Raw genomic sequence first — 13,869 nt, 5'->3', positions numbered from 1 at the left:
AGCTTTTTGACCACCTCGGCGACCTCGTCCCCAGAGATAGGAGAGCCCAGCCCAGAGTCCCCATGCTCAGCTTCCTCAACAGAAGGCATGTTGGTGGGATTGAGGAGGTCTTCGAAGTATTCCGCCCACCGGCCCACAACGTCCCGAGTTGAGGTCAGCAGCGCACCATCCCCACTATAAACAGTGTTGGTGCTGCACTGCTTCCCCCTCCTGAGACGCCGGATGGTGGACCAGAATCGCCTCGAAGCCGTACGGAAGTCTGTCTCCATGGCCTCTCCAAACTCCTCCCACGCCCGAGTTTTTGCCTCAGCGACAACCCGAGCCGCATGCCGCTTCGCCTGCCGGTACCTATCAGCTGCTTCTGGAGTCCCACAGGCCAAAAAGGCCCGGTAGGACTCCTTCTTCAGCTTGACAGCATCCCTCACCGAAGGTGTCCACCAACGGGTTCGAGGGTTGCCGCCGCGACAGGCACCAACAACCTTGCGGCCGCAGCTCCGATAGGCCGCCTCGGCAATGGAGGTACGGAACATGGTCCACTCAGACTCAATGTCCCCCACCTCCCCCGGAACGTGTTCGAAGTTCTGCCGGAGATGAGAGTTGAAGCTCCGTCTCACAGGGGACTCCGCCAGACGTTCCCAGCAGACCCTCACTACACGTTTGGGCCTGCCAGGTCTGACCGGCTTCCTCCCCCACCACCGGAGCCAACTCGTCACCAGGTAGTGGTCAGTGGACAGCTCCGCACCTCTCTTCACCCGAGTGTCCAAGACATACGGCCGCAAATCCGATGAGACGATGACAAAGTCAATCATCGAACTGCGGCCTAGGGCGTCCTGGTGCCAAGTGCACATATGGACGCCCTTATGCCTGAACATGGTGTTCGTGATGGACAATCCGTGACGAGCACAGAAGTCCAACAACAGAACACCGCTTGGGTTCAGATCGGGGGGGCCGTTCCTCCCAACCACGCCCCTCCAGGTCTCACTGTCATTGCCCACGTGAGCGTTGAAGTCTCCCAGTAGAACAAGGGAGTCCCCAGGAGGGGCACTCTCCAGTACCCCCTCTAAGGACTCCAAGAAGGGTGGGTAATCTGAACTGCCGTTCGGCCCGTAAGCACAAACAACAGTCAGAACCCGTCCCCCCACCCGTAGGCGGAGGGAGGCTACCCTCTCGTTCACCGGGGTGAACCCCAACGTACAGGCGCCCAAATGGGGGGCAACAAGTATGCCCACTCCAGCCCGGCGCCTCTCACCGTGGGCAACTCCAGAGTGGAAGTACGTCCAGCCCCTCTCAAGGAGACTGGTTCCAGAACCAGAGCCATGCGTCGAGGTGAGGCCGACTATTTCTAGCCGGAACCTCTCAGCCTCGCACACTAGCTCCGGCTCCTTCCCCACCAGAGAGGTGACGTTCCACGTCCCAAGAGCCAGCTTCTGCAGCCGAGGATCAGACCGCCAGGGTCCCTCCCTTGGCTGCCGCCCATAGCACAATGCACCCGCCACAATGCATCTGCCTTCCTCTTCGCTTGAATTCCTTCCACCAGTCGTCCTGTCAAAACAAAACAAAACAAAAAAAAAAAGAACAACACATATGGCCTGAGCCTACTGATCTAGAGAAAGAATCACTGGTGGAGTGGAGTGGTCATTATGTTGTCGACTTGATGGGTTTCCTTTGTGTTTATACCACGGATACTGACTGTAGTTCAGCAGTGAAGTAGAGCAACTGTCAACGCATAGACAGATCTGTGTTTGCTATTAATTATTTATCACCGCTTCTTTAATCTGAAAGGGCAGCTTTGGAATAAGAAATGAATTGTCAAGGCCTTCTTAAGGAAACAAATATCCAATAAATGGATAAACTGCACACAAACTTGACTATTGTTTGACTTAGAAAACAAGGATTGGTTTTTGTATGAGCCAAACGGGCGGTTGCTCAGGGCGGCATTAGAAAGGGAATCATGCCATCAACAGATCAAAAATATAACATTAATCTGAGAAGCAGCCAAATGAAGACATAGGAAATAAATAATGCACATTAATGACTCAGGGGCAATGAATCTACATGTAAGTTTGAATTTGTAGGTTTTCTCTGTAGGGAATTTTTAAAACTTCGTGTCCTTTTGCTTCCATAATCATACACCACCTAGTGTTGTGGGCATCACATTGCATCTCAGATTTTCCAGTAAAATACAATGAAGTTTGTGGCTGTGAGATGATAAAATATAGAACATTGCAAATACTATTAACATTTTATATTTATATTTTATATCAAACAAAGCTTAAAATAAATCTGACTTTGAAATTCAATGCCTTGAAATTTAAGGTCTCTGTCTCTTTAAGAAGTGCCTGCTCTTTCTGAAACTCCGCATTCAGGAAGTTATGACAACATGTCTCCTCTATTAACCCTTTCACAACATTTTTACCAGAGTTTCACTGAAAAGTAGCTCCTATAACGAGTTCAGCAGATGTACAGTTCAACCTGGTGTTTGCTAATTGCTGTTGGCTAGTCTGAAGGAGTTGAGTGGGGGAGGAGCTGCGCCTTGAAGGCGGGGCTAGGCCCCTAGGTGTTTTGCACACCTGAATGGTTGCCACGGGAGATTGAAGGATTTCTAAAACATGCATAAAAGAATCAAAGCAACACTCCAGGTGTGTTTGTGATGAGAGAATAACATTGTAACATGAAGCTCAAAAAAGCCAATTTTACCTAATACTTTTACCTGAATGTTTAGACACACAAGCTAACAAAAACTAGAACATCGTCACATTTTTTGGCTTACTATACAGGACAATAAAAGTTCTGCTGCACATATGAACATTTCTGCCTCATGTAGGTTACATTTTCAGCCTGAGCTCTGAGGGCATGAAATCTGTGCGATACTCACGCAGCCTGTTAGCTGTCATGGGAAAGTTATGGACTGCAACATGGAATGCGACATAAAGTACAAACGCCAGCAGCAGGGTCTGACTCACAGGGTTTGCAGCTTTGGAGCTGAGAATGATGCAGTGGAGGCTTAAAAGATGAAATTCTGTGTGAATCACAGCATGACATTTCTGGGTTTGCTTCAACAGATTCTATTTTGCTACTTAGAAATGTATTGAAGCTATGAGCTAAATACTGTTTTTAATCCAACGGGGTTTTTTTCTGCCACATCACCTGAGACAATTTGGAGGAAAACAATTGCCTGAGAAAAGTAAATATGTTCTCCTTTTCTAGGATGTTATGTTGTGAGGGAGCTGCTTACCTCCTCTCTAGACTAGCTGTTAGCTTTCGCCACTCCAGAAATGCATCAGTCTATTGAAATAAGGAGAACGAATGCACACCTAAGTTATACAGCAACACAATGATCATAGCAACACCAGAAAATCTGAATTGCTCAAAAAATTAGTAGGTTCTGGAGTGACACTGTCAAAGTCCAGACTGCAATTTGATTGAGATGCGGAGACATGACATTGTCAATGCTCAAAGCCGATGAACTGAAACAATTTTGTAAATAAGAGCGGGCCAAAACTTCTTCAGAGTGATGAAAAGGAATAATTGCCAGTCAGCACTAACACTGCTGTTGCCAGGAAGGTCAGAATCAGTTACTGGGTTAGTGGGGCAACTGCTTTTTCTGAAGTCCTTCCAATGACTCCCTGTAGCTCAGAGAAAAAACTCTTATTAGTTTATAAATCACTCAATAGTTTAGCAACAAAATACGTTAAAGATCTATGGTCGTTGAATCAGTCTTCCAGACCTCTCTGGTTTTCTCTGGACTGCTCTGCATCCCCAACATGGAGAAGCAGCATTCTGTTTTTATGCTCCACTAATATGGAACAAACTTCCAGAAAACTGCTGACACACTAAGTTTCCTTAAATTAGAGGTAGAAATCCATTTGTTTAGAGCTGCTTTTGACTAAAATTAGAGGAAGTCTAGTCTGGATTACAACTTTTCATTACTTATAATGCATAATGTTTTGGGGCCTTTTGTGTTTATTGTGTTATATAAAACAGTTTGAATTACATTGGTTATGAAATATGTTACACAAAGCTTGGCTAGCTCAGGGTTGTCCTAGCTTGTTCTTCAGCTAGAAAACCCACTTCTGCTCATGTTGAAAAACCAGACCAGACATCAATGTGTACTTTCATTTGACATAACTGATTATGTAATAGAATTTAATGTAACAAATAACTCTATATGACAAAGCTGGGACAAAAAAAAACTAGATGTAATTAACATCTGCTGATGTATTTCGATGTTAGATCCCACAAATTTTGCTGAATAAACCACCACATACTATTTCTGAAGGACAAACTACCACTAATTTGCATTCATACCATAAAAGTTAAATATTTCCATATCAGTTTAGGAATCTCGGGAAGTCTTCCCGACTCTTCCCGCTGAATTATCTGGATATTTTATCCAAATGTCCCTTTTAGAGGAACTAAAGTGCAGGTGGCTCCCGTGGTGTGAACTTGCACGTGTCTCTGACACAACTGCAGCTCGCGCTCCCCCCGTTTTAACGACTTTGTTTACAGCAGAGCCTGTCAGTCTGGACCAAATGTGCTCTATATCATCCGACATGAACGCTAGAAACTGACCTTAAAGGACAGAATAGACCTCCGCCTCCTTATGTCAGCATCATTAACGAGACTAAAGTAGGTTACCGAGTTTAAAGCGGTCCGTCTCCGTTATGACTGCTGGAATAATCACCACTTCCTGTGTTACTGTACCCCAAACAGCCATGGTACTGGTCTACGCCAGTGCCTGGTCTTTAGGACAGAGAACACGGGCTGTGAGGATGGATGGAGGGCTGCACTCACTGCTGGATGGTGCCTCTCGGTTGGCCGTCTGTCCTAACATCAACGCCCTGGATCAGCGTCGCGGCGTTTCCTCTCCTCTACCCGCGGCTGAATCCGGTCAAACTTCCGTCTGTGTCCCGCACTCTTCCAGCCTGTTTGTTTACGCTTCTATCTGGGGATTTTTTTCCTGCTTCTTCTCGCCGCAAACACATATATAAATAAATATACCCATCTCCCAACAAAAGCTGGTTATTTAGTTCATTCTGCGTGCGTCCGTTGCTGCCATCTTCTGGCAGATGTGGTCCACTGGCCCCTGGTGGTGTCGGTGCTTACGTAACAGATGAAGCGTTCAGGAAATAAAACAGGGCAGAGGATTACAGGAGAAACGGCAAAATGTGACCTGCACCGCATTGCCTCCTTTACATAAGCAGAACAGAGCACATTTATGTTCATTAGCCAAATCACTGCAATATATCTATAGGTTTTTATTATGAAATATCTTCAATATTCTACTCGCAAAATGTACACTCAAAAAACGGGATTAGTTAAACAACAAAAAAATGGTTTTTAATGTGGGCATTTTGAAAATGGCCACCAGATAAAAGAATCAATGATAACTAGAACATTTCTGAAGAAATTTAAACGGGGCCTGCCAAAGTGTGCTCTTTGTTTGGAACCCGGCGTTCTCATGCTAAAAAATTAGCATTAAAGCTAAAGTAAGCTACAATGTATTCAATAGGAGAGTCACAAGCATGTTGAGCAACATTGACTCACTCTATCCATTGTTTAAGCTAATATTAGAAAAAAAATGCTTATGTTACCCAAATGCTGCCAGTGGAATGTGGGGTCTCACTAGAATACATTGACGTCCTCCATTCAGTGTGCTAAACATGGCTAATAAATAAACAAAACAGCTTAAAAGCTTATTTTAGGGAAAAGGCTACTGCTACTGTGGGCAGTAGCTACTGCTAATGTTAATGAAATGCCTTCTGATTTTTACTTTTGCAAAAGTAAAAATCTGATGTTTACTTCATGGCACTTGGTTACCAGAAAGCATGCTCATCTCTTAATCTCTTAGCAACAAATTAGCAACAAATATTGTTATTGTTCAAAAAAATTAAGATTTCTGCTGCTCTTTTGAAATACTATTTATCTTATACTACTTAACAAGAACTGTGCAGTTGATGAATTTTTCAGAAAAATTATTTTATTTTTTTGTCATTGGTGTTGAATATCTTATAAAACAGACATTCAACGCAAAAGTAAAAATCGGATTTATACTAAATGGCAGTTCGTTATCAGAAGAAAAAAAAACATTAATCTCTTAACACCAAATTAACTATTGTTTATAAAACATAAGTTGTTTGGAAATACTGCACATCTGCTTAGAAACCGGAAATTTACAGTTGGTAAATTTTGCAAAAGTAAAAATCAGATGTTTGTGCTAATATTTTCCAAAGATAAAATAAGCTGTAATGAATTAACTCCAGACCCTCCTTCTGCTTGCTGAATCATGAAATCTGAAATGATCCAGTTTTATCCCTACAACAGATGCTAATAGAATCGTCTTCCTGGTTTGCAGGCTGTCAAAGCCTGCAAACCAGGAGTACTTCACACTGATGAATTACACAATTTCAATACATAAAAAATAAACAAATTTTTATGTTCAAAACTTAGAAACCTTCGCTATTGTGGCAATAGCATTCAGTCCATTCAGTCCTACTTGAAAATTATTGTCTGATTTTAGTTTTAAACTGCAGGCGATACAATGTTCCCTCTCAGGTACACAGGTTCCCATTCGGGTCTCTTCTGATATCTTCTTGAATGATCAGGCTGCAAACACGGTATCTATGGCAGATCCCTGTTCTCTGTATGAACAGGTGTATTATTTGTACTGCGATAGCCAATCTTGGGTCAAGATTGGTCATCGCCAATCTGGAAGTAAGAATAGCATGAGACAAGAAGGAAAGGTCTTTTTTGTTATCCTGAAAAGAAAGCAGAAAAGAGCAGAAACAAAAGTACATATGGTTAAATAAAAACAAAATGAAAAGCACTTTGTGTTGTCAACAAGTTTAAACTTAAGGGTAACATCATTGTTCAGATAGAAAAAATACATATTTGTGACTTCAAGACTCAACGTCAATGGCTTTGTTTTTCATCTGTTCTTGAATTTTCACATAATATGTAAGTTACTTTTGGAGAATTTTTAGCCTCCTTTATATTGTCTTGTTTAAGTGATTTCTTGAGTCCACTGGTGTGGCAGTAATCTAAATACAGTTTGACATAAGACCATGATGGTTTGGATGTTTCTCTCTTCAATAAATTAAATAATCTCATGAAAACTACATTTTATACTTACTCACCTTACTTTTTGTGATTTTTTGAATGATTTATGACAAAGCAAAACAGAATAAATCTCTAGAGGAAAAATGGGTTATTTTCTTTTTATTAGAAACACTTAAATCAGATTCCAAGTTTTTTCCCCGACTCAGTCAGGACCCTCGTGTGTTCAGTTAACTGGAGTCTCCTGCATGCAGTTCTCAACACAGATAACTATGATCTGTTTTGTTCTTCCCAGACGTAGCAAAACAATAAATAAATGAAGCAGAAAAAGAAGAATGGCTCTGTTAAAGAAGCAGACATATCTGTGTTTGTGTGTGCAACTTTCCTGCTTCTTTCCTCCTTTCTGCTGACTTTCTAATTGGGTTGCTTCAGGGCTGAACTCTGCTTGGCCTCATTACCTCTTCTCTATCTACAGACTGGAAAACCCTCTCTGCCAGGAATTCATCTAATTATTTCTGCTTCACTACTGCTTTTTCCTTCTGCAAAAAACAGTACATAAATATCCATCCATTACAAAGCATTTCATTTCTAATCACAACACAGACGCAATAGAAACAGAGACTCCAGTGTCATGACTTTATTTTTTTCCCTAATTAAAGAATCAATCGAGCTGTAGTCATTTTTTCAAAGTTACCAACAACATGCTGATTCATATGCTTTACATTAAACACGCCACAAAAATGCTTTTTGCAGCATTTCTCACCAATTACAGAGCTTTCGTTCCTCGTCTGGGATTGGCTGAGAGCTCCTTGCTCGTGGCGACATCAGAAGAAGTTTTCTCCTCTTGTCAAGCTGGAAGTAGAATCCACTGTTTTAAAATTATTTACCGACGCATTTAAAGTGTCCGTTTATTTATCCAAGACCACAGGTAGGAGAGAAGTAATTCACATTAATGTTTCAGTAGGTAGTAACTCCAACAAACTCAGTGTTGTCCTCAGTCTCAGATTGTTCTTTGTTAAACCATTTGCTGTCCTTCGCATGAGCTTTAAATAAGAAGAGGCGTAATTCATACAGTGTCAGCACCGAAAAAAGTCTACTGTATATATAAAATGGCACCAAGGGTGATAGAGTATTTCCTTTAAAAAAAAAAAGACAGGAAAATAACAGTGATGATCAAGAATCCTCTCATTCAAAAATGACACAACTTGTCCAAAACGGCTGAAGTGTTTGTTTGTTTTTTGGTGGAGGTACATGCGTACAGTGAAGGTTCTCACCAAATTAATAAAAAAAAAAAGTGCATCCAGAATATTAACAATGTACAAAAACAACAAAACAAGCCAGTCTTTATTCTTGATTGTGATTTCCTGTGCAGCAGCTAGTATGGTAGATGTTAATTGTTTGTGGTGTTCATTGTAAAAAAAAAAATTCTCCAACTTAAATGCTGACTTTGAATCATTGGTTTCTGGTCTTGCATCATAATGATGTTTTTAATATTCAGCACAAAAAAGGCTCAAAAAAGTTATGCTAGCTACAAACATACCTAGCATATTTCTAACTTGTAAATTGTAGAAATACAATTTACTAGAATTTACTAGCTATTTCTGTAGCTAAAATGTATGCTATAGCTACTCCTATAGTTAGCATACATTTATGCTACTGAAGTAAAGTAGCTAGCACAAATTCTGCAAAATACTAGCAGAACAAAAGACAAGTTCTGTCTTTGTTTAGGAGACAGTAGAACAATGTGTTATCAACAGCACCAGTCAGAAGTTTGCAGTCATCAAGGGGATGAATGTTTTAATAATTTGGGTCTTTTACTGATTCTTTTGTTCTGTTGTTTTCCAGGGTGGACTGATAACATGACCTCAATGAATTTAATTATTAAAAAATGATTCAGTTTTCCATTCTTTCACAAAGTTCAAATTGTTTCCTACAGGCTTATATATACTAATATCTGGGTAAATAGCCCTTTACTAAAGTGCAGAGGAACCACTTGCTTTTTATAGCTACCAACAAATTCCCAGCACAATTCCGCCTGAATATTTGACCAACGCTTGTTAAAATAGTTTCCTAGAACTACTGAAAAAAACGACATAAAAAACTCAGAAATGTAAACAAAAGTAGGTTGGCGTCAGATTTTAGTGGTTGTAGGATTCCTCTTTTGTCTTTGGCAAAAGACCATGAGCCATTTCTCCCGCTAGTGCTGGACACACACGTTTGTTTTGGTTATATTTACCCAGAATGCCCTTCGCTATGGTCCACTTCCTGATTTTGGAGCGGTCTATGGTCCGCTTGACGTTCACATTTGCATTCAAACTGCACAAGAGTTCACTTCAACTGAAATGAGATAGAGTTTCTCAGGCGGACCACAGTTAGCTTTTTTGCTTCACATCAAAGTTTGATTAAGCCTTCACATCAACCCAAAACAACTGATTTTCTAGGCAAACCAAAGCAGATTAAACACAACTGGTGTGAATGCACCCTAAGATGCCAAACATATTGGGATAAATGCAGTGAAGTCCCACACACAGCAGGTAACCTAGTCTCCCTACACCTACTTGGAAAAAGGGGAACACCTACGCAACTAATGGGATCACCCCACTGACTGTCAAATATGCAGCCAGAATTCTGCCTGACCCTTGCTGATGGTCACTAAAATATTTAGTTTGCCTGAAACGTCCTAAGGAATATTTGACCAAATATCAGTGCAAAACAATGGTTAAAATTTGTTATTAAAAGGTCAAGGTTAATAGAAGTATAATGTGTTTGATAAGTGCTTGTAATCTTCTAAAGGCCCTGTGAGACTGATGACTGGAAATTTCCTTCCGCATTATGCCGTGACTAATTTAAAACCATCAGACTTATATGAAATAAGATTTAGCAATAATCTCAGTCTCAATCGCTCAGGTATAAGGACATTTTAAAAAGGAATACAGCCAACTTCTCAGGCTAGAATTGCTTCAAGGTTTTCTGCTGCTGTGCTTTTCGCCGTCGCTTCTTGCGGCGCCTCCTGGTGGACGCATCGAAGCAGGTAACCATCATGGTGTTGGCCTTGCAGAGGTTGACCCTGTTTTCCAGCCGAGCCGTGACCTCCTCAAGGGCCTCCAGGTGCTCCAGAGAGTCCACCTGGAAAGTCTGCCACACGTCGACTGTAGAGGGACAACAAGGTGACACTTAATGTCTGACGCTGACCGCAGTTACTAATATATCTGGATTTGTGCTGCTGTACCGTTCCAAATCTGTAGTACATAACTTTTATTTTTTTAAAATATATTGTTTTTACATATTTGTTGAAACTGGTATGATAGCAGACAGATAATCTGTGAAAAAAATTTAGTTTCTCTGCCTTCTCCCACTGCCAACTAGAAACAACCAATCAGAGCCAGGAGGCGGGTCTTAGCGCTGTCAATCACAATCCTTTCCGGTTTTACATTTGCATTAACAACCTTTTGCAGGTGTTTGTTTCAGAAGAGCAATTTACAGGGTGATTTCATAATTTCTTTTCCCATTTCTTGAACTGAAAAAAGTCCCATTTAATCAACTTCATTTATTTTTTTTTTTAAGATGATGTGCTGCCTTTGTACAGCACATTTCTTATAATCTTGACCAGTTAAATCAGTAAAAGTCATTTTATTTTACAGGCAGACCATAAGCAAGCTGTGCCACCTGAGAGACTTTACAGATCTGCATAGTATTTATTTAAAAATGAATTTAGTTGTTCTGTGTAGTCGGGTTAATTAGTGTTGTAGCAACTTTGAATTGCTTTTCTTTTTTTAAATAGATCTTTTTTAAACAAATTACATTTTATCCAAGTTATTTTATATTGTTCAGTTTGTTTTTTTGTTTGACTTCTTAAAAATTTACAAGTCATAAATTATTACCACTACTCTAGTTTCAAACTTTTCTGCTGCTTACATCTCATTTTATGTAACCATTGCATACAATATAAAAGTTTGATGCTTAATCTCTATAAGAAATTTATGATTTCTCCATTCATATGTGCAAAAAAATAAAAAAATAGCCTGTCCTTCATATTTCTTCTGAGTTTGTGTTAAAATGCTCACTGGGCAATAATACTTAAAGTGTAAGTGAGCCACTCTTTAATAACCCAACACCCATGATTCATTGACAGCTTTCTCCTTCCATAACAATTCACCCCGGGTGGTGTTTAATAAATAATTCAAAACGACTGATGTAATTGTCAAAAACTCTATCTGAATGGTTGAACAGGGCTGTGCTGTTCAGCTGATACACATGACACATTTAAGTCGTAATAAGCAACTAATCAACTAAGCGCATGAATTAAAACAAGCAAAATAACTTCCATTCTAATCATTTATATTATTTGAAGGACTTTTTTTTACAGAGCCATTGTAGCCAGTTATATTTATGGTTTTTATTAGAAATGCACCGATTCACTTTTTTTCACTTCTAATATCTATGCCGATATCTGAGGGGTAGTATTGGCCGATACCGATCCGATCTAGAAAATCAGCGATGAATTGACTTTCTTTCTTTTTTTTAAAACACAGACTTAAAAGTACTGAAATACAAATTTGACAACTCTACACCAATACAGTACATTGAAATAAACCAATAGCTTCATGAGCTTGGTCAAACGTGCATAAACAACTTTAATTTGTTCAGTCAGTGCAATTAGGAGTAGAGCAGCCAATGTAAAATAAATGATAAAGAAACTGGAACTGACCAAAATAATATTTTGACTACCTTGGTCAAGCATATAAAATAAACTGCAACAAAATTCAGAAAGTCAAAATAGGAATTCTAGATATGATGTAAAATAAATAAAGCATGACTTTTCTCAGAGCACAAAACGTAGAGTTAGACTGAATAGATCTGTCCTTATGGATACTCAATCTATAATTTTTTTCAATAGGGGAACAGATATTAATATTGGATCAGTGCATCTCCAGTTTTTATTTCCTTTTTGTTTATTGTTTATGGTTGTTGTGTTTTATTATGGCTGTTTAAATGTCTTCCAGTGTTGTGTTATTTTTCTTTCACAAAATTAAAGTTTAGAGGGCAAACTTGCATTATAATGCCATTATCAAAATAATATCATCATTTATAACAATAATTACTAGAACAATTGTGACAGGCCTATGAAAGAACAGGAAAGATACTCTTCCTTGATAACTCTGGGAATTGAACAGAAACCAGAGAAGAGTTTTTACTGACACTCTTGGTTCCACTTGGCGGGCTCCAGCATGAGGTTGTGTTTGGCGTACTCCAGTTCTCTCCTCAGTCTGTTGTACTTGACTCGGACCTCTGAGATCCTCTGCTGACGATGCTCCAAAAACCTCAGCTTGGCGCTGAAGCATCCACGGCCCTGAAACCACCAGTTCATACAAACATTTCACTATTGCATTCTCTCCTCATACGCTGCTTTGCATTGTTGTTGTTTTTATTGCACCTCCATGTTAGGCCTGTGTTAACTCCTGAGTCTTGAAGGTAGGATGAAGAGTGCACAGACAAAACCTCTGGGGAGTGAAACAACCTAGATCTTGAAGACCAAAATGTACGGTCGGATTGTGTTAATCTCAAAAACATTATGTTTAAGCGTGATGTTTCTTACACTGGTGCCTCAGTGTTACTTGATGTCAGGTTACAGACTGCAAGTGACAAAAAGTCCTACTATCTGTCAAACGTAATATCGCAAAATTCCTTGCAAATATTTCAAATAGCACAATCTGTGGTTTTAATGGCAAAAACTCACAAAAAATAATCATAAAATCCTGGAGGGACTGATCAATGTGAAAAAATGTTGAATGCAGACTATTGGTTAATATTTTTAACTGTTTCTTCTATTTTATTAATACAATTTGCTACAACATTCATAAACATTCATGATCTTGATGTGACCTAAAATAAAATTTTCTTTGACACAGCTGCTCTAGTCTGCTGTGGTGAGTTTTGGTCTGTTGCTTTTGCGGGATACAGGGATGTCTGTATCCTGCAGATATCCCTGGACCTGTTGCCCCGGCAATGGAAATCTTGAATGAGCAGAAAATAATAGAGGAATGGACTCTTGGACCACACTTTAAAATTTGATTATCACAAAGACTTTCCATCTGATCTGAAGAGCTTCAGCTACTTTCTAGATGTACAAATGTCGTAGAGACGTAACACTGGCTGATTCTACAAAGTATTCAATTCAGTTCAAAAATAAATTGCAAAAGCTGTCACACTTTTCAGATTTTCACTTGTGAAACATTTTGAAAGCCATGCATCCTTTTCCTTTGCTTATGCAATTATACCCTACTTTGTGTTGGTCTAACACATGAAATAATGTATGTTGAAGTTTGGGATTGCTGCAAGACAAAATGTGAAAAAGGGTCAAGAGGTATGAAGTCTTTTGTATCAATCTGCGACAGCGAAGCAGTGAGTAAAACTATACAGTTAAGTGATTCTCCTTGAGGAAGGATTACCTGCAGTCTGCAGTTGTCTTTGCTTCCAGAGTGACTCTTTGTTCTCTCGGTTGTGGGGCATTGACCCAGTTTCCCCCATGTGCTCATTAAAATTGTATTAAAGTTGGCCGTGTCTGAGACTGGCGGAGACAGGCCAGAGTCTCAGGAGGCCTGACCCGCCGTCATCTGGGACATAACGTCACCGCATGCACCGCTTTTCTGCTTCTAGGCACATTTTAGCTGTTTATCCAGGCTCACCTTACCAAGCGCAGCAACAATCTGTTTAAATTTCATTCACGCTAACAACTAGCAGCGAGGGGTGTGTTTGTTCCCACTTTCCTTACATTTTTAAGCATTTATTTGATTTTATGGCAAGGTTAGTTCT

General features: G+C 40.0%; 2 protein-coding genes and 1 long non-coding RNA gene across 10 annotated transcripts in view; 1 reads left to right on the top strand and 2 right to left on the bottom strand.

Moving 5' to 3' along the window:
* cnstb (consortin, connexin sorting protein b) overlaps positions 1-5,072 on the bottom strand; it is a 20,341-nt gene extending 15,269 nt beyond the window's left edge. For 2 of the 6 annotated variants that reach the window (XM_081602197.1, XM_081602199.1), the window contains exons 1-2: positions 4,795-5,071; positions 1,508-1,542 (exon numbers count right to left, since the gene is read on the bottom strand). Coding sequence is in view for 1 of the 6 variants with exons in the window: in XM_081602201.1 (XP_081458327.1) it covers positions 4,795-4,834 (40 nt within the window). In the remaining 5 variants the exon portion in view is untranslated. Of the gene's footprint in view, positions 1-1,507; positions 3,286-4,794 lie in introns of all 6 variants that reach the window. The other 4 variants (XM_081602200.1, XM_081602202.1, XM_081602198.1 and 1 more) reach the window with 4 other exon arrangements.
* Positions 4,448-4,996, top strand: LOC108165775 (uncharacterized). Its single transcript, XR_001776108.2, has 2 exons — positions 4,448-4,629; positions 4,714-4,996. It is a non-coding gene; the product is annotated as an uncharacterized LOC108165775 (long non-coding RNA).
* A 2,608-nt stretch (positions 5,073-7,680) lies between the features above and the next one.
* The window catches only part of kif26bb (kinesin family member 26Bb), a 40,678-nt gene continuing 34,489 nt past the window's right edge, over positions 7,681-13,869 (bottom strand). For 2 of the 3 annotated variants that reach the window (XM_017302025.2, XM_017302026.2), the window contains 2 exons: positions 12,256-12,406; positions 9,959-10,205 (listed from right to left, as the gene is read on the bottom strand). In XM_017302025.2, coding sequence (XP_017157514.2) covers positions 10,151-10,205; positions 12,256-12,406 — 206 coding nt within the window. In that variant the 3' untranslated portion in view covers positions 9,959-10,150. Of the gene's footprint in view, positions 10,206-12,255; positions 12,407-13,869 lie in introns of all 3 variants that reach the window. The other variant, XM_008398178.3, reaches the window with a different exon arrangement.

The sequence above is a fragment of the Poecilia reticulata genome, chromosome 21 (genome assembly GCF_904066995.2).
Source record: "Poecilia reticulata chromosome 21, P_reticulata-male-v2, whole genome shotgun sequence".
Classification (NCBI taxonomy): domain Eukaryota; kingdom Metazoa; phylum Chordata; class Actinopteri; order Cyprinodontiformes; family Poeciliidae; genus Poecilia; species Poecilia reticulata.
The sequence above is the reverse complement of the archived record's forward strand: the minus strand, read 5'-3'. Positions and strand labels throughout refer to the sequence as shown.